The sequence below is a fragment of the Perca flavescens genome, chromosome 20 (assembly GCF_004354835.1).
Source record: "Perca flavescens isolate YP-PL-M2 chromosome 20, PFLA_1.0, whole genome shotgun sequence".
NCBI lineage: Eukaryota > Metazoa > Chordata > Actinopteri > Perciformes > Percidae > Perca > Perca flavescens.
Genome location: NC_041350.1, coordinates 10,535,329 through 10,555,998, shown reverse-complemented (window position 1 = coordinate 10,555,998; position 20,670 = coordinate 10,535,329). Strand labels below are relative to the sequence as shown.

At 39.6% G+C, this 20,670-nt stretch overlaps 1 protein-coding gene across 3 annotated transcripts in view; it reads left to right on the top strand.

Moving 5' to 3' along the window:
* The window catches only part of syt14a (synaptotagmin XIVa), a 50,782-nt gene extending 30,152 nt beyond the window's left edge, over positions 1-20,630 (top strand). For all 3 annotated transcript variants that reach the window (XM_028565680.1, XM_028565682.1, XM_028565681.1), the window contains 5 exons: positions 469-696; positions 10,021-10,292; positions 10,382-10,831; positions 11,600-11,789; positions 16,081-20,630. In XM_028565680.1, the coding sequence (XP_028421481.1) occupies positions 469-696; positions 10,021-10,292; positions 10,382-10,831; positions 11,600-11,789; positions 16,081-16,394 (1,454 nt within the window). In that variant the 3' untranslated portion in view covers positions 16,395-20,630. The remainder of the gene's footprint in view (positions 1-468; positions 697-10,020; positions 10,293-10,381; positions 10,832-11,599; positions 11,790-16,080) is intronic.
* The last annotated feature ends 40 nt before the right edge of the window (positions 20,631-20,670 follow it).

Genomic DNA, 20,670 nt, shown 5'->3' with positions numbered 1-20,670 from the left:
GAGCCCTGGTTTCAAATTTGTACTGTTGCGATTTTCCAACAGATTGAGCCATTTTCTCATGTTTGCCCTGTGGGGCAAAAATACGCTATTTTCCTGGTTTCCATTAGTGTTATTGCCGTTGTATTATGGAGCACTGCAGTGTTTGATGCAATGCATCAAAATCCATGTTGTTGCTAATCACTTATCCCAGACTGTGAAAAGAATTACTCCTAGCATTTAGTATACAGAAAATGGTTTAAGTTTTGTGTGGCATTTTGTAAACAAAGTCCGATGAAATTAATTTCTAGCGAGCTATTCTGACAATGGAATTTTACCTGAGGTATTTTGTCTGCTGGCCTTTTGTAAAGCAGTTCATCAGATGTCCTGTGAAGTACAGGTTTGGGGCCAGTAGAGGCTGCCAGTCTACCTGATCTTTTGCATGTCAGTCTGTCCCACAGTAAGCAGGCCATCTTTCTCTACCCCAAACAGACAAGACCTACTCTGACGGCGACTTGCAGGGCTCGTCATCGGACAGCGAGGATGAACTGATGGGTCAGTATCAGGAAGCGGTCAGCCGCTCCCAAGGCCTCCGGGGAGGAGCCAAGGCAGCCGCTAATACCAAACACGCAGGAGGTTTCAGCTGGGAGAGCCGGCAGAAGTACAGCCCTCTGACTGCCGAGTATAACGGCTACAGCAGTGAAGCCTCGGCTGACGACGGTAGGTTATCTGTGTGTGAATTGAATCAGTAAACTAGTTTTTCCCCATGTATTATTCATATATAGAGAGGATACAGTTTTATGGTTATTGCATTCATTGTCACCATGATTTTTTGTTTATTTTTCCAAAAACATCCACGAAGGATGCCTTAACAATGAGAAGATGCAGTTGTTTAATATATTAATACAGATATGTCCCCCTTATCACTGCAGTAAGCTTGAGACAATTGCACAGGTGCTTCTGCACCTCCGAACCAACAAACGCAAACGCACCACACACACACACACACACACACACACACACACACACACACACAAACACACACAACGTACACACTGATACACACTGTCAGTTAAGCCAGAGAGATGATCAAAGCAAAGCTACCGTTAAGCACACTCTCCGTGGGAGGGTTGTGAAACAGTCAACTGTCTGCATAATCTGCACAGCCCCAGCCTCACATACTTTTTGTATTCTTTTTTTTTTTTTTTTTTTTTATGCATCTCTGTTTCCCATCTGCCCGACTCACCATCACAGGGCGTTTACCGTGGTGGATGGAAGGCAGGCTTTTTCTTTTATTTCAGCATAGACAGAGTCCCAGGAGAACACCAGCATTGACCTATTTGGATCAGTCCTTTATTTGACATATGCACTTCATTTGTACCCTGAATGTGAATCAATCATTTAGGCTGTGTAACACCCTTGACATCATATAATATACTGCATTCATTATTGTTATATCGGATTCATGTGTTCAAGTGGAATAGTGCTACAATGAATGAGAGCCTGAGAAGATAAATGTATACTAATATGTCCGATTAAGTAGGCGATTTAAAGTAATAGTTACACATTTTGGGAAATACGATTATTCACTTGATCGCCGAGCGTTCGATAAGACGATCTATACCACTCTCATGTCTGCTTGGCTTAGCTTAGCTTAGCATAGACAGTTAGCCTGGCTCTGTCCAAAGTTAATAAAATCCCTCTACCCGCACCACTAAAGCTCACTAATTAAATACTTTATATCTTGTTTGTTTAATTAGTAAAAAAACAAGTCAAAAAGTTGTGTTTTTACAGGGGGGTTATGTGCTGGACAATTTTTTGGCAGTGACTTTGGCAACTTGTAAATTTTAATCCTCAGTTTTTGTATGTATAAACAAACAAGATATAACTTAAATTGTAAGCTTAAGAGGTGCTGGTAGGCAGAATTTTTCCTGTCCTATTGAGCCAGGCTAGGTGTTTCCAGTCTTTATGCTAACCTAAGATAACTGGCTGCTGGCTGTAGCTTTATATTTACCAGACTTGACATGGGATATAAATCTTATTGTCAAACTTTTGTCAAGTGCATGAGTAAGTGTGTGTGTCCTAAGATGTAGTACTACTTGTTGGAAGAAAGGAAATGAGCATTAACGGCGAAAAACTAGAACAAAATGAAATAATAAATGAGTCAATGAAAATAGTGACAAGAATTGTTAATGTAAATGTTGTGGATTTTTTCACAAGATACACCTGATCCTTTTAAAAACGTAGAGGTGTTGATATCCTGCAGAACTGTAGCAGATTGCAACATTGTTGTTTCGTTTTGACACGTACAAAGATGCAAGTTTTGTTCGTCATCCTCAGACAGAAATCCGCCGTGTTTATGTCAGACAATTTTTCAAAGACAAAAAAAAACTAATCTTCACCAGGGTCCTCAATTGGTGAATCACGTCTGAACCAGCTTTGTGTTATATAAGACAGTGGCAGAGTGTCTGGCACAATCTACTTAGAGCAATGTTTGAATGTGTAGCTGAGGGATAAATAGCGCACGACACGCTTCTGACTCCATTAGTATAGAAGCAACGCACTGAACAAGGTTGTCGTTACACAAGTGCTGCAAAAGCTGCACGTCTCATAACCACCTCAGTCTGGGCTCAGAGATATGGTAGATCGGCTGTTCATTGATTTCACATACTGTATAAAGATTTCCCGGGCATTTTAGTCACATGCACAGAAATTCCTGGAGATGATTTCGCTTTTGTAATACTAAGAAATTTTCTGTTAAAGCAGACGTGCATCTTCTGATCAAAACTGGAAAACCATAGCCGAATTTCATTTCTGTCTCACAGCCACAGTGATTCTCCATTTTGAGACTTAAAGGACATGAGCTAATCAGGGATTCTTGTCAAGTGGCTCTCCAACAAGAGTGAGAACACGCAGTCTTTAACACACTACTGATTAGTTGTTGTCCTCTTACAAGGTAAATTCAGAGCCAAATTTAGATTATTCTCCACTAGCTAAATTGCCTGCAAATTATTCATAATATACTGTTCAGTTTATCTACTGTAAATGAACATTCAGTCAAATTAATCTTTAAACTATTTAGAACAGGGGTTCCCAAACCTTTTTAATTGGGACCCTTCAAAACAAAACGTGTTCTACTCAGACTCAGACAGATTATTTTCTAAATTTCTTTTGTTCATAAATGTCTAAATAGTGAAAATGTCCATTAGGAAGAATTGATATTGTTGTTTAGTTTGACTAAGACTCCAAGATATTGAGTTAACTAGCATACTGTGCAGTGTTTCCTCTATGTTGATTTAGTAGTGGCGGCTCGCCATGGCAAAATTTCTGCCGCCACGGTATCAGAAATAGGGCAGACGCACAATGTAGTTGCGGTTGCCTTTTAAATTATCCTGCCGACATAATGCATAATGTTGGCTGCCGTTCACATTGCAAGTTAACAACAAGTAGAACTATTCAGAGGTTATTGGGCCTGTCCAGTTTAACTCCACATACTGTTGTGTTGATGTAGTTTATTGTCAAAACGTTTCTTCTTCTTCCACTGGCTTAGAAGATTGACCTTCTGAATTGTGCCTTACAGTAATGGGGTCATGTTTGTAAGGACATTTGCTATATTTCTTCTTAAATTAAATGGGGGTCTTTTGAGAAAATATGTGGCGCTAATGATTAGACAGCAATACTGTAATTTTTTATTTAATGAATTTCAAAGAAGCAGTTCACACTGGATTCAAGACATTTGTGTTATCACTGACTTGTTTTCTGGAGCTGTAAGATTATGTAGTCAGTGCTCCTTGTTAGAGAGAGAGAGACAGGAATTTGAGTCATGTGTGCCTGACAGACGATAACAATATTTTAGCTATGAAAGTCTTGTTTTTTTTGTGTGTAAATCAAATACCCTTAAAGGTTTGAAGGATTATATTGAAATTTCAACATTAGAAGCGGAGTATTTCTTTCTGTAAAATAAAAGTAGGGCACTTAAAGAACATATGGAGCAGAATTTAGACATTGTTTGCCGTTTCTATCAACTTTTTATGAATCATCAGATTATTGCAATCAGTTTGCTTGTAATAAATAGCACACTAATCCAATCCGTAGCCCGGAGAGGAAGTGGAGCGAGAACTTCATCAATGGCTGCACTTTGGTTGAAAGAACTATAGGTTTGATATTTTCCTCCAAGCTTTGTTGGATGTGGTTTTCTCTCCCACCAACCCATCATGGATCAGTCTCGGAACCCATCGGCTATCGGTCCGACGACCGGTCCGATTTAGCTTCTGGGGGCAACGGCTAATATTTATGGGGTTCTGGTGTGGCCAGCGGATATATGGATATCCAGTCCAAGACTTTCTCTTCCGTGTGCCGGTCATTGTTTACAGTCTAATTAGTAACTTGAGGATACAAGAATGGATTTGGTGTTGAGAGAATGTCTCTAGAAACAGATATCTGTATATAAATGCAGATAAATAAAAATAAAAAGCAAATAAAAAGCTCATTAGTGCGAGGTTGTATTTCAGCCATAGGTGTCATTTACACTGGGGACGCTAGGTACATGTCGCCGCACTTTTAGAAATGGTCGTTTTTGTCACCATCACTTTTTAAAAGCAAATTTGTTAAAATCTATGAAAAATGGAACACAGAAAACACAGATATGTGGAAAAAGATTTGAATGGCAGAAAGTTTTGAACACGAGCAGGCATCTTGCTTGAACACATATGAGCTATTAGAGTCCAGGGGTTTATGAATGAATTTAAATGCAGTTATTTGTCATTGATCTAAAAAGGTGCATTTAAAGAGGTTCCACAAAACAAACAAAAAACAATGGAAAGGAGGACTAAATCATGCCTAAATGTGTGTTGACTCAGCAGAGATAATATTAAAGGGAAAACCTGATACCTGATATACAGGTGAATAAATATTTAAAAAGCAATAAAGAATGCCTGGTTATATTTTCGATTTTCTATTCGATTATATTAATTATTATTTCTATATTTTGAATTGTCACCTGCTGTATGAATTTAGTGTTTGCCTATACATAAATACATACATTTTTCACCGTTCATTTTAGCTTAAATGCGGGAAATAAAGTGTCTAATGCTAAAAATGTGTTTTATGCTGAGTAGGCCTAGTGTTGTATTTTGTATTGCCCTTTGATGTGCCTTTATGCAATATTTTTTCCAGCCTGGTAATTATCTACTCTAACCTCATACCAATTCTCCCCATTACATGCAAAACATTTTTTTCATCTGAGCCCTGATGTCCCTTCCCCTTTTCAACACAAAGTGTGATGTCAGCCATTGTGATTTCAGCCAATGCGTTCCGCCTCTTTTGCTTTCCATCAAGACTCTTTACCTGCATGCAACCAAAGCCCGCTCAAACATTGTTGGTCAATGCTACTCGCAATACAAACAAACCAGAATGCTCCCGATACCAAAATCTTGTCCTGTTGCCTACAAATTCTGCATTCATACTCAGATATCTGTTATAGCGATTAATCATGGATCAGCAATGACCATGCAGTGACCTCATCAGTCCTGACATCAGTCACTCTTTTCTTCCAAAAGTAGTAGACATAGGTAGTTGCCATGATATAACTGAGAGAGTACACCTTATTTCAAACAAGCCATTGTAAAGGTTCTGAGGCGTCTGTGTTATTTTCTCTCGACTGCCACTGCTGCGTCTGTTTGTCTGTGAGTATGAAGAGCTTTATCCTCAGGACATATGGATTATACATGAGGAGGATTGTGCAGATGCTGCAGAATCAGGCAGGGCGGGAGCCCCGGTGGCAGCGCACACCCTTCCAAAATAGGAAGTAAGCAGTAAGAAAAAAATAATCGGAGGTTTGTCTGGACCAACTTCCGTCTCTGAAGTTAGCGTGCAGTCATGACCCCTTGATGAGGACATTGTTGCTAAGGAACACGTCACAGTACTTATTTCATGAATTATTTCAGTGTCAGTGAAATTATTTAATCAAAGTTATTCATAAAAAAGTAAGTGCCTTACCTTGATTATAGTCTATATCGACGACGTTTCATTTCCGGGATTGTTCAGGTGTCGCCGGAAATTCCGCCAGTCACCTTCCGCCAGTCACCTTCCGCTTTTTTTGTGTTGTCATTTCAAAGGTGCTCTAAGCGATGTTGGGTAACGGCACTTCTTGTTGACATTCAAAGTATTTTCAAACAAAATGAGGTTAGCTCGGCCCTCACTCCTCCTCATCCCCCCCCCTTCTGTGCTTCCGCGCACTAACCCTCTAACCCCCATACCCAAAAACTTCTTGTCGGTTATTAGCTGGAACGCTGGAAGACTGTTTGTTATGTTTGGTGGTGCAGGTTGGCGCAGTTTGTTTTTGTTGGCGTTTATGGAGCCTGGGCTGTCTACAGAGACCGTGTTTTGTTTTTTTACAGTGTGTTCAGGGGACAGGCAGCTAGCGGATAGTGAGGAGATGTTTGCTCTATGTGACAAAAAATGTTGTAGCCTAAAAAACATGTGACATCGCTTAGAGCACCTTTAAACTGCTGGATTTATGAGGACTATGGTTAACTGCTCCACAGATCTCTGCAGGGTAAATCCAGACAGCTAGCTAGTCCAATCTGAGTTTTCTGTCGCACGACCAAAACAACCTTTGAATGTACACGTTCCACCAAAACAAGTTGCTCCGTACTGCGCTTAGCGCCGCCCAAGCCAATTGTGATTGCTCTAAAGAAATGCCAATAAACCAGAGCACGTTTTTCTCCCATCCCGGAATGCTGTGTGGACTAGCCAGACCCTCCTCTGCAGCGCTGTGGAGGTCGGTCTGGCAATGCAAGACTACCTTCATTATAGCATGTAAACCTTGTTTTCATTATGATGAGTTGTTAACTTTGTCTAATATGCTACTTTAGGTGACAAATGATAGAAAACATTGGCTTTCTGGCCGGAAGGATTTCAAACACTAACCAGTTAACAATTGGTCCAGTAACACTGTAGATGGAGAAATACAGGTATGACACAAGCTATCAGTGGTACTCCAAAGCATCATGAACAAGTCTGAGAGGAATAGTTTTACTTATTGGCTTATTGGGAAATACACTCATTTGCTTTCTTCAAGATGAGATCCTTGTAGCCATAGAAAGGACAATGATATGTTCCTCCGCTCATTTGTCATCTAAGATATTTAGGTTATACCAGAGTTTCACAGTCAAGATTCACAAAGCACAAACTGTTTCCCCACTTGCAGAAGTACAAGAAGGAAAAACAAGGCGACTGCCAGTACAGAGGGGATGAAACTCTGTGAAGAAGTGGGTTAGACAAGAGGAGGAATGGTAACCATCCCAATTAGCGGGCTGGAGAAAAGAGTAGTGCTTTTACACAGCAGCTTCCATCATATCTACCGCCTCCAGCTCAGCAGGAAAAGAGCTGCTCGAAATGGATTTGCTCCTTTTATCAAGCCCTCCATGACACTTAGTTAAGACTCCTTTGCCTCCATCCTGCCACAGTTATGTGCAACTTTGAGGTGGCGTCTCACTCACATTATTAAGAGTGAAAGTTTCAAGAATTTGGGAGAAAGCTGGAACAATGAGTTGGAGAGGATTTCGTCATCAGTGTTGGCTTTTCCAAAAGTTATGGAGACAGAAAAAGAAGAGTCCCCCTCCCCCCCAAAGTTATTTTCTTGTTCATCTTTTTTTTTTTTTTTTTTTTTGCAAGAGCCTGGGGTATAAAGCACTCTTCGCCAGTGTCCCTATGGGAGTATTAGCATCAGCTGCTAAATTTTTGTGAATCCAAATTGGACAACGGTGGCAGATTTGAAAATGCAGTGACAACACTATTCAAGGTTCTTTATAAGTGGCACAGAGACTCTCAGTATAGCCTTATTCTATGCCTTCCAGGCAAACTGAATCGTTTAGAAAGGTGAGAGGCATGAAATCTGTGGCAGTATTCAGTGCAATCTTTTAATGGTGCATATCTGATGTTTTATTTAGGATGTGCCTTCAAAAGATTCCTCTCAAGAATGAGCTCCAGAGTGAAAATGAAATATATGATAAAGTGCAAATAACTCAATGCTAAAGAATTACATGAACGATACACATTATAACAGAATATAGGAAAACGTATTATACTATAACATTTACTGAGGTGCAGCTACAGATTAAACATTTACTCTAAATTCAGTTAATATAAAATAAAATGGCAAGGCTATGCAGAAGTGCATATGCATTAATGACCTTGTAAGCCTTAAGTAATGAGGGCTTCACTGTCAGTAAATTCAGCCTTTGCAATGTTGTAATCTAGTGTTAATTCTGTAAACTCATTACAGCATGGGTAAACATTCTCTCTCCACCTTGTCTCATGTCATCTGGCATTGTTGTTATAAACGGATTAAGATATTTAAGAGTGTGACTCAGTCTGCTTCTAAATAAAAACAAATCCAATACTTATCACCACATGTTGTTTAATAATGCTCTTCCCTATATCCCAAATCCGATGATGATGCTTTTAGCTGCAATGCTGCACAGATCTGAAACACATTTGCTTTAACATGTCTCACCTTTAAATCAAAGCAAAAATATTTGTTTTCCATTGGGTTTACTTCAAATTCAAGGTATCTTTAGATCTTTTTTTGTTGTTGTTGCTTTTCCTCAGTGTGTTGTTTTTGTGTATTTTTCAATCAGTCAATTCAATAATCTTTTTATTTGTCACATGAAGTCGTACGAGGTAAAATTCCAGTGAAATGTAATGCCATCATCTCCTTAAACTTGTGCATGATTCATCACGAGGCAGAATGTGGCCGCCAGATCGGCACATAGAAAAAGAGCCGCCGGTTGAATGGCACCGGCACTCAGGATCCAGCCAAGTCTCAGCAAAAGGACACCACAGCCCCCAACATCCCCGCTGGAAACCGACGCAGGCATGGAGGCCACCCAGCTCACCATCCGACGGCTGCACATTGGCCGGCAGGATGCCCAAGGATGCAGAAGCCACACTCTTTGTTCAATTCCTCCACGCTTGCCTTGATGCCCACTCTAATGTAGAGATGGAGATGGACACAGAGATGGCCTTGCTTGTTCACTAAGTCGTGATCGTAACCATAGGTTGTAGCTGATAGCCATCTTGACCTTTTTCTCTGTGTTTACTCTGACGTTTACATTTGAGAACTTTGACTGGCCAGGCTAGCAGAGTCAGCAGGAGACTGGTGAGTTGATTTCCCTAATCTGATGAGCAACTCGTAGTCATTAGATGGCTGCAGAGATGCTCTTGCTAGCTTGAGCTCATCTTCTCCATCTTTTCCTTGGTGTTTACGCTGATGTTTACATTTGAAAACTTTACCGTCCACGTCTTATGTAAAGCATTTTTATCCCAATTATCCCGAGTATAAAATATGCTATACAAATCAAATTGTATTGCATTTCCTACAGTGATAGCTGCAGTTGTGGTGTCTACTGTACAGTCATGCCAGCAGCTCTGTTTGATGAAATGTTGATCTCTATATATTGAAATAAAAGTATCAGAGTTATAAGTGTGCAGCTACCATTCTGTTTTAATTTTATGTCAACACCTCACTAGAAAAAGTTTTTTAGTATAGCAATCCCTCAACTGTTTTCATTTCATTCTAAACCAAAAGTGGCACTAGTCTGGAGATACATTGTCTGAGAACTATGAGTGTTTGTACAAAATGTTGTGAAAATCAATCGGGGACATGCTGAGATATACTGTAAGTGAAAGTGAAAACTTTGCGGTGGCTTTTAGATAAAAAAAAGTCAAGGGATCACCAAAGTCATTAGGCTTCGTTCTCTGAGGACCGTGAATGAAGCAAATTTCATGGCAATTGATCCAACAAGAGAAATTTTACTCTAGACCTAAGTAGTTAACCTGTACAACCGACCGACATTGCCATCGCTACACCACTGCTGCTGGCATGGCTAAAAAGCGCAAGAACCAAAAATAAAAGAATAATAAAAAGAGCTAGAACCACTTTGTCCACATCATTAAATCAAATACAAATTCTGTATCATATGAAATGTAATAATATGTACATTATTGTGATGCTCTCCCTTCTGACTTCCCTCCAACCAGCCAACTGCATCCAGAGGATGAGACGAACGCCACCGCTGGATGAGCTTCAGCCACCTCCTTATCAGGATGAGAACGGCTCTCCAAGGATGTCCTGTACGCTGTCTGACCTGGGAGACGCCAAGTGTGACCTGTCCTATACCAGCGGCAGTCCCCACCTGTCCTTTGGCAAATGCCCCAGTGAGTGCAGCGACGGCCCTGAGACTGAGAGTTACCTCAACAAGGGCTACGAGGAGGATGTACCGAGTGACAGTACAGCTGTCCTCAGCCCAGAGGTAAATGCCAGTGATGAAAGATATGACTGGAAATGTACTGTATAGTGTGGTTTTTAATTGCACATTGAACATCTCATTGGTTTCTTCAGGACATGTCAGCCCGTGGATCCTCAGCTCAGCTCCCTAAAGGTTATGAACCAGATCCAGTTGCAAAATATGGCACTCTGGACGTGGTGTTTGACTACGACTCAGAGGATCAGCAACTGGCAGTCACCATCACGGCAGTATCGGATCTTCCCGCCCTAAAACGCACAGGCAACATCTCCTGGCAGGTCCATCTGGTGCTGCTGCCCACCAAGAAGCAGAGAGCCAAGACAGGAATCCAGAGGGGTCCGTGCCCAATCTTCACCGAGACCTTCCGCTTCAGCCACGTGGAGTCAGAGATGATCAGCAATTACGCCATCCGATTGCGCCTTTATAGCATGCGGCGGATGAAGAAGGAGAAGGTGCTCGGGGAAAAGGTGTTCTACCTCACCAAGCTCAACCTTCAGGGCAAAATGTCTGTGCCGGTCATATTAGACCCATGCTGTGCTCTCCCGGTAAGTAGGATCAAAGCAGGTGTTGGCTTTGAAGCGCTCTCTCAAAGCCTCACTAATTGCTCCTCTACATTGATCGATCTTTCATGTGTTTGGATAACATTTTTTTTTAGAATGGGGTGATATTTTGCAGCTCGAGAGAATATAAAGATCCAACCAGCTACTTCTGTTTGCCTTGTTGGTTTAATGTGTCTGAGGGATAGATGGTGGTGTGACACTGCCTCCATTTCACATCAGGAAATAGTCAAATCTTTTTAGTTGTGGGGGTTTGTTTTTCCTTTTCCTAGAATTTTAAAATCTTACATCAGTTTAACTAAAATTCAGATAACAAAGAGGAAAAGCAGCTGAGGGAAAAAAGCAGCTAAGGCATATCTCAAACCACAAGGGATTATTAACGTATTCAGCAGGGAAGTTGTCATATATAAGTTTACTTGCCTTTGCCTTTTATTGTTTCTTACAACATAGTTTTATTTAGTGCTTTGGCAAAAGAGCAACATATGGAAAATAAGTAAACATTGACAAGGAAATGCATCTTTTTCAACACTAACTATGGGCAGAGCTTAACGATCAGTAGATTGCCAGACGTAGCATAGTGTCATCAGCATTATAATGCATTTGTACACTCTGTAACGCTGTTAGGTGGAAAATGCTAATGGTAATAGGAACTGAAACGCATTCTCGATATTGCACTAGATACGGGGAGCAATGACTGTGATTTGTGTTATACATATACCAGTGAACAATCCGCTAAATGTCTGCAAATATTTTCAGGGTGGTGAATCCCAAGTCAGCCTCTCAGATATGACATGCAGTGAAAGCGCCTCATCATTCCAGTCAGTCAGTCAGATTTCCACACCAGAGATCCTCGTGGGCCTGGTGTACAACGCCACGACAGGACGTCTCTCTGTGGAGATCATCAAAGGCATCCATTTTAAAAACCTGTCTGCCAACAAGCCACCCAGTAAGTACTCTAAAACGTTTTATTTGAGTCATTTCCAAAAGACCGGTGAAGATGGTAAACAATTTCTTCGAGCTGTTTCAGATGGGGAAAAAAAGGACAAGTTGAGCCTGTGCATAGGGATGTATGTTTATGCAGCTTTACATTTGCATCATGCTTCCACAGTAAATGTCACAACCAATGATATTGTTTTTCTACACCAAATTTAATTTATAGTTTTTACAAATTAGCAATCCATACATGCCACTAACTTGTTTTTTTGTGTTAGCCTTTAAAGTTATATATTGTCAGTCTAAAATTCATTCATCTTACATACTGTAAGTATATATTATAAATGGGGTTGGGTACCGAAACGCCAACGTAAGCGGTAGTAACGAGACCAAATAAGAACGGAAATTTCGGTGCCTGAGTTTACACTACACTCGACAGCAGGTAACGTTAGCCTACCTTTAGCTAGCAGCTGGATTAAACACGGTTAAAATGCTGACAGCTAACGTTAAACGGTGTAAAGTGTGATTGTATTTCACTGTAGAGGATTCCAACAGCGGGACTTAACAGTCTGCTCTGTAGCACAGCAGCTGCCGTTGTCGGAAATAAACAATACAGACGGTGCGTTAACTTAAAACAGGTAGCCTCGTGGTGCATTCAAAGTTATTGTAAAATGCCCTTTTCCCATCTGGTGGTTGTTTTTGTCGTTCAACAGCAATTTACTGGTGAAATAAGTTATTGTTATAGTTATTACATTATTATTAAATCTTAAATTTTGACCATATGGCCTTAGCAATAAACAAGCCATTCTTTAATGTCGCCAACTGTTTAGTACCCTTCTTTTTTAAACTTTATTAAAAAGTATCGGTTCAGGCACCGTTTAGGCATCGGCACCGTTTTAAAAGTATCGCTTTAGCACCGGTATAGGAAAAAAAAACAAATGATACCCAACCCTAATTGCACACTTGAATGAGGAGCTTGAATCATTCTTGGAAAAATATGTGATTAAAACTGACGTAAAATGCCTTTGTTAAACATATGTGAAATAAAATGCTATTTGCTTTCAATTGTCCAACTAAGACTGAGACAGAGAGAAATGGCTAAACATCTCAAAATGAGACATAGTGTGATCTATCCATTTTAGCTGCACTACCTGCTTTTCACTTTTCCTCTGGTTTGATCCCTGGTTTCCCTCATTTACTGCTCAGTTTTCAGCGGTCCGCCGCAAGTTCTAACAAAAACTGCCTCTTGTTAAACTCTGTGAGATGTTGTTGACCTTCTGACCCCGTTTCTCTTTCCTCACATTTTCCGTTATGTCTGCACCTGAAATTCTCTAACCCTACTACCTTTGTGACATCTTGGTCCGTTGTTTTTTCTTACTGCTGTCCAACCCTTGTTGTCAGATGGGCTGTTCTGTTGTCTAAAACACTTGATAGGTGGACAGGTTTATATTATCAGAGGTGAGTCTCTGTCCCTGCCGCAAAATATGGCGCGATCGCTGTTCAAGTATGAATTTATTCATACTATCTTCATGGATGCAGTCAATCAAACACAAAGCCTTTTTCATTGGTCAACATTTGAAATTTAACTTTTTTTTTTTTACTTTTCTAACTATTTTATTTACTTATATGGTTTCCATAATATCCGTAAAATATTTTTCCGCAAATAAAAATTGTAAAAAAAAAAAAAATAGAATAACTTATGAGGAAACAGAAGAATGTGACAACCATGAAAAGTACAAGCTCAAAAGCCATTGCTAAAAGTGTGTGACTGAACGGTCAGTTTTTTTAATTAAAGCAACAGTTTGACATATTGGGAAATAAGCTTTTTTACTTTCTTGCCCAGTTAGATGAGAAGATCAATATCACTTTCATAACTGAACAGTAAATGTGAAGCTACAGCCAACAGCTGGTTAGCTTAGCTTAGCATAAAGACTGGAAACAGCTAACTCTGTTCAAAGGTAACAAAATCCCTCCGCTCCATCTCCGCAGATTGTCTGGCTGTTACTGCACCAAGAAATAGTGCAGCGCAAAACGCAACCTGCCACTTTTACACTTGCCATTTTGTATTGATTAAACAAATGAGAAATAACATGTTAATTAGTGCGCTTTGGAGTTGCTGGTAGGCAGATAGGAAATTACAGACAGTCAGGCTAGCTGTTTCCCCCAGTTTGCAGTCTTTATGCTAAGCTAAGCTCATGGTCTCCTTTCTGTAGCTTCATATTTAGCACACAGACATGATAATCCATCAATATGCTCATCTAACTCTTGGCAGAATGTGAATACCCATGTTTCCCAGAAGTATAAAATAATGCAAACATTACTTGTAAAAAGTGGAAATAGGAACTATGGCAATTACTTTTCAATGTTACTCCTTCACACCCTCTTTAAAATTCTAACACTTATCCATGAAGATAGCTGCTTGTTGTAAACCCTGTTCCCTTCTTTTTTTTGAATGTGTATGTGTTTGTCTTATGCACAAGTCCTGTAACCACTCTTGCTACCTGTGTCGTGTCTTGTGTTCGTGCAAGCGATGCCTGCAAGTCTTTTCACTCAGAAGCAACTCTTTTCATGCTAAGTCAATCCAGTTGCTTGGTGGCTGATGGCCAGCTAGAAGGAAATGCCGTGCGTCATCCACTGCTGGCTTTATTCAAACAGTACACTTTGGCATGCTTTGGGTGTCATTTTTCAGTTCTGCTTACAGCATATGAAACAGAAACAGTGTAGAGCATAAATATTCATCTAAAAGACACATACTGTCCTCCCATTAATTGCTGTGTTCCATTTATTTATGAATGTCTGTAACTAATGACTAGCTGCCAGATTTTAATATTGTTTGTGCTTCCCTCAATAGCGTATCCACGTACTGCATACAAATTGCATATAGAAAATAGTCACATCTGGTAACACTGAAAAAAAGCTTTGTGCAAAATCCTTATGAAGGCCTTGATTGACTTTGTGTACCTTACAAAGTGGAAAGAGCACGGTGAAAGATGCGGAGCAATTTCAGAGCTCCTTTTCTATCATTTCAAAACAGTACCATGCCGACAAGTCAAGTTAATCATCAGTCGCAGCCCCTCTCATTCAGCAACAATACCAAAGAGCCATGCATCACCGCTACTGACCACTTAAGACATCCACAGCTCTACAGAGCCCATTCAGCAGCAGTCAAAAAAGAAATCAAGGCTATTTTTTTCACTGTGCTTTTATGTCAAAGAGAGCAACTGAATGTGTGATTTGAGGCAGTGAGCTAGGCGTTGGAAGGCAGCTGGCACTCAACAGTATGAAAGCCTCAGCAATTCATTCCTTATACTCCCTCTTAGACAGGAACATAATACACAGCATTATTATTGAGTATGGTGGTAGACGAGGGGCGAAACACTCTCAAAGATCCATTGTGATTGCCAGTCTTGCCTCGTTTACTTTCAGCTGAATTTGTGGCTTCAGTTCATATCGTGATTTCTGCATGGAACTGAGGAGTGAAAAAGAAAAAAACGTGAATGTTGAATATCTTGATAATGCCAGTGGTTTTCCTTTTCTCCTTTCTTTCTCGGTTAAATGAATGAGATTTATTGGGGTTTTTTTTTTGTTTTTTTTTATAATATGCACTGATTTACAATAAAATAGAAGGGAATCAGCTGGGGGACAAGCTGGGAAATGTCACACAGATTATCAATATCATAACTGCTATGTACTACATGTACATTCTTGAATACTGCTAATGTCAAACATGTCCAAAGCTGATGTTTTCTGTTTGATTACAAGGATCTTGTGTTATAGGTTTATTTTTTTGTTATTTGTTTTTTTCAATAATCAGTTTTGGAAAAGGCTTTTCATCCTCTTAAGCACAGGCAGACGCATTACTAACTTCTTACAATCCATTTATATCTTTAACATCATCCCCCTACTTCAGGTTAGACATACTGTACAGTAGTTGCCTAGCAACAAGACAGAAGTAACGCTCCTTGCACCCTTTGAATTCTCGCTCTGTTATCAGGAACACTTGCAGCTGCATTTCGTGTTTGATCAGGAGAAAACCGCATCGTATGTGGTCATGATCTTATACATCAACTGCAGTGACATTGTAACAGGAACAAACGCTTTGTGGGGAAAATGGGTCATAGCCTGCTGCAGAGGAAACACAGCTTCAGTAGGTAGTAATGCTTTAATTCAAAGAGAATTCACTGTAGAAACATAAGGATTTTGCACAAATGATCCAGCACCCAAGTCGGATGCCATACAAAATGTTTCTAAAGGTTTACATCGTTTCCCCTTTTAATTGTCTACTCTGCCTGTTTCTCGCCTAGATACATATGTTAAGCTGACCTTACTGAACTCCATGGGCCACGAGATGTCCAAGTGTAAGACATCCATCTGTCGAGGTCAACCCAACCCAACCTACAAAGAGACGTTTGTCTTCCAGGTAGCACTTTTCCAGCTATCGGACGTCACGCTTATCCTGTCCGTCTACAACAAGCGCAGCATGAAGCGTAAGGAGATGATTGGCTGGATTTCGCTCGGCCTCAACAGCTCTGGAGAGGAGGAGCTCACCCACTGGACTCAGATGAAAGAGTCTAAAGGACAGCAGGTTTGCCGCTGGCACAGTTTGTTGGAGTCCTAACAGCAAGAGAACAGTAAGTGAAGAGAGTGCGTGAGGATAATTGCACAGAGCAGTTGTCATCCCAGACGGGCGAGAAATGGAGTTCAGCTGGGTTAGAGGCATGTGACAGACGTCCAGGGAACCAGGGTCAGTGGGGGTGAAGGAAAAGACAGAACAGCACGTGTCTGCACTCAGAATTGTTTTCAGCTTGGCACAGCATATTAAGCATTTTTATGGCACTGTTTGTAAAATCACCATTGATTAGTCGTATGGCTAGTAATGGGATGTCATTTATTTTCATGGATTGCCTTGTAATGACCTTTACGTTTCTGTAGATGGCACTGTTTTTGTCTGTTGAGCTGGGACCTGTTCCAAGAAACAGGTTCTGGGCAACGTTGTTGAGTAAATTATTGTCTGATAATTTTGCGCCACACCTCCAGCTCAAACAACTGACATCAGGATGATTCTAAATCTTATCCGAAAGGTTTACAACACGAAACATGGCCCCTCTCTTTTTCTGCCTGTATACCACAAGTTTGTGTCATGTATTTAAGGGTTGACCAAAAATAGTTCACAATTTAGAAGCCTGCAGAACATGGATGTGCATGGCCACTTTTCAAATCAGTAGTAGGTAGTTATTTTCAAATTTGTCAGTTTCTTATAGGGACAATTTTACTACAGTTTGGTGAACACAAAATATGCTACTGAAGTTAGAACAGTTTTGTTTATTTTACATGAGAGATTTTTATATTTGTGTTCTTGCTCCTTGTTTTTTCCTCACTGGTTTGAAGTGGGCGTGGCTTAGTTGGAAAATGGTGATGATGTCATGTATTACCATGCACCAGTCAGAGAAGCAGGCAACATTTGAATCAAAATCATTTGTGGGAGTGTTTGCTAAATATTAAATTAATATTAATTAAAAATGATTTATTTTTCCAAGCGTTAACTTGCTATATTGAATATTCAATGTTATAGAGAAGTGCTTTAAAAACCAAGTTGTCAGGGGTTTTAAGCCATTTTTATGGCACGAGAAACCACAATTTGCCTTTTTTTACCCTAGCTATTGTAGCAACTTTCTTGCTACATGAGTAAACAGGGCAGCACCAGTGCCATGCTCTGCCTGGGAGAAAACACCACCACCAGTGTACTTTTCTACTTAGCTCTTGAGTTTGAATTTCTCCAGATGTCTGTTGTTTAAGCCAGAGGTGTGGCTACATGAAGACGCTACCATCACTGCTCATGTTTGCTCAAACATAAACCGCACCACTTCTTCCATGTAGGGAAGACGTTAGAGTTTCATGAATTTAATATGGATACAATTTAGGTTAAATCACCATGTTGTTGATGAATGTTGCTGATTATTACTTTGCCAAAGCTTAATTTGCCACATCCCAATGTGTCTACTGCAAATTTATTGCAATTACTTGTTGCATTCAAATGTGCAGGACTCTGGGAATGGAGGCATGTTGAAAGATATTTTGAAGGCCAAGGAAGTGGTGGCCATTTTGGATCGGTTTCCAGAGAACTTATAAAGAATTGATTTGGAGACTCGAGTTGAATTACACTTTTTATGAATCTCAGTCGACACTGCCGAGGCTAAACCCCTCACCATTGTTTGAGCCTCAACTTAAGTACATATATAAAACATCAGCTAAATCATTTTAGACAGGCAAATGTCAGGCAAATAAAATTCTTGACATATAACCTGACAGTGGAAGTGTCATGGTTGATGTTGAGATGAAGTTCAGTAGTGATCTCTGAGAAGAATTAAGCATTTCACATTGTTAGATATTTTTCTTGAAAACACCAGTTTGCGGAAGCAATGACAGACTGAGATATGTTATATATAGAAATGTGTAGTAGTTTCTGTGGTGGTTGTGTGATCTTGAGTTTCCATGCACTATCGAAAAGTCACACAGAATGTCAAAAGCATATTCAAAGACATTTTAAGACACTTTTTTTTATAGGTACCAAATAACTTGGTCACATATCACAGCAGTGAAGCTAACATGTGAAAAGATAATATACCCGTTAATCTCTTTTACCCGCTCTGGTGCTAATAAGTGCTGTGGCTGCACGCACGGAATCCCTTGCCTTATGGTTTAGTCAGTTCATAAATTACTGTAAGTGGACCCAGTACAAGAACAGACACAGATACACCCTCAGAGCACACAGACCATAATTACAGGAAGCACACGCACAGCACTATTCAACCTCACTAAAGGGAATTGAACTGTTTTCATAGGAGCCTCAGTGTGCATTGACAAACTTGCAGAATGTTTAAATGCGAATGGGTTGTATGTTTAGCTGTGGACACTTTCTCACTTCATTTCATTTACAGACAACAGAAAATACATATTCTCTTTACTGTGCCTGTGGTTGTGGTGAAAGCTAGCTTTGTGCAGTATTTACCAAGTGGATGTGTTGTGTGTGTGTGGTTGTGTGTGTTGACTGGAAAGGTACAGTGGGGGGGCTGTGATAGTTGTTGTATTTTCTCGTTGGTTGTGACAATTTCTGAATTTATTTACCCGTATTTAGAACGCAGTAACACACTTCTTGAATGTCTGCCATATACTTTATATACAGTAAATGTGTTGTTATCTATTTTTGTATCAATAATGGGGAGGAAATTGTGTTCAGACAGTTAAATAGCGAAACACATATTAACCCACCCTGTGAGCAATACTATTCTGGATTGCTGTTGTTTATTCTGTTCATTTATTTGATGTTTTAGCGGCGTTATGTCTTAGTAGCCCTGGTCCTCTTTTCATCCCCTTCTCTAAAACCAGAAAGGGATGTGACGAAAACCAGCAGAGCTCATCTTAAAATCAATCTGTCAAGACCTTTGATGCTTTTTAACAGTGTGAAACAGAAGCACAGCCTTTACAGCACAACAGTCAAACACACCGTGTAAAAGCTTGGCAGTAGCTCATTTGTACATGTAGAGATACATCATATGATTGGAATCCAAATTTCGCCAAAAGTAAAAAAAAAATTAAAAATTAAAAAAATCCACTACGATCAGGCTGGATCATTTGATTTGGCTTTAGTAAATTCATTCTTATGTCTTGCATTTAACTGCCAGCAGAAAAAGGGGAGTGATCTTGTTAAATCAACAGAAGGTGTGTAGGAATATAAATAGAGTGATCTTTCACACTGTTAGTGGGTGTCTGATGCTCCATAGTCAAGCCTATTATCGGTTAAGAAGTCGATTCCTGTGCGTCCTGGAATGATGCACAATGGTGACAAAAAGGTTCTTCAACAACTCTTCACAGAAAAATTGTAAAATTTAAATACAGACTCATACTTTCTTTACAGCACCACATATCCTATTGACATGCCACTTTTTTTTTTGAATGTTAAGATCGGGTCTTGCTACAAAACTACGGAAGCAAAAATAGGCCAAAAGGATTTTAATCTTGCAAGCAACTGAATATGTAGATATGAGATTTAAATAATAATAAATCCCCCTCTTAAAAAAAAAAAAAAGAAATAGAATGCACACTTGATTTTAAATGTGTTTAAGGGTATGCAAATTCAGATGGAAAATTGCACCCAAAATTAAAGAAAAACTACATTCAGGTAATTTTCAGATCTAAAATTTCAGTTGAGTTCAGTTGAGTAAAAAAAACCATCAGGGTGCTAAAACTGGATAGTGGAAATTCAGAAACAGTTTTGAAATTCAAACCACATACATTGAGATATATGGTTTTTAAAGTTAATAATGCTATTAATAAAGTAGTATTTAAAATTCTACGTTAAGTATTAAGTAGTAGTTATTTTTCACAATAAGGTACTCAGCTGCATTTAAAACACGTTTTATGGCCATTCTTTGCTCCTGTATAAACCAACACAAAGGCCGGGTGGAACAATTTTCTATAGCTCTTTGTTCTGCTAATCTTTCACAAGATGTGTTCCACTAATAAGGTTTTCAAAACAATACGGCTATGCTTTGCAGTACAGTTTCTTGTGCTTTGATTTCCTTGACACATTTCCAAAAATCCCCTGTTTAAATGCTGGTTTTAATTTGTGTTTTTTTTTTTCTTCTTTCTTTTAGTTTGGAAACTACCTATGCCACAGATGGCATTGGTGCCTTACTGTTTGTCACTCAGCAACCTTGTGTCACAGTGTCTTAATGTACTTGTACATGTACTTTTCTTCTGTACTTCAGGCTGAGTTTGATTTGTAAAATGTCTTACAAATTGATTTATGATAGACAGAATTTGTATGTGATATTGTTTAAAAAAAGAAAGGACACACTTGTGTGGGAGCAGTTTGTTTTACCATATATCATCAC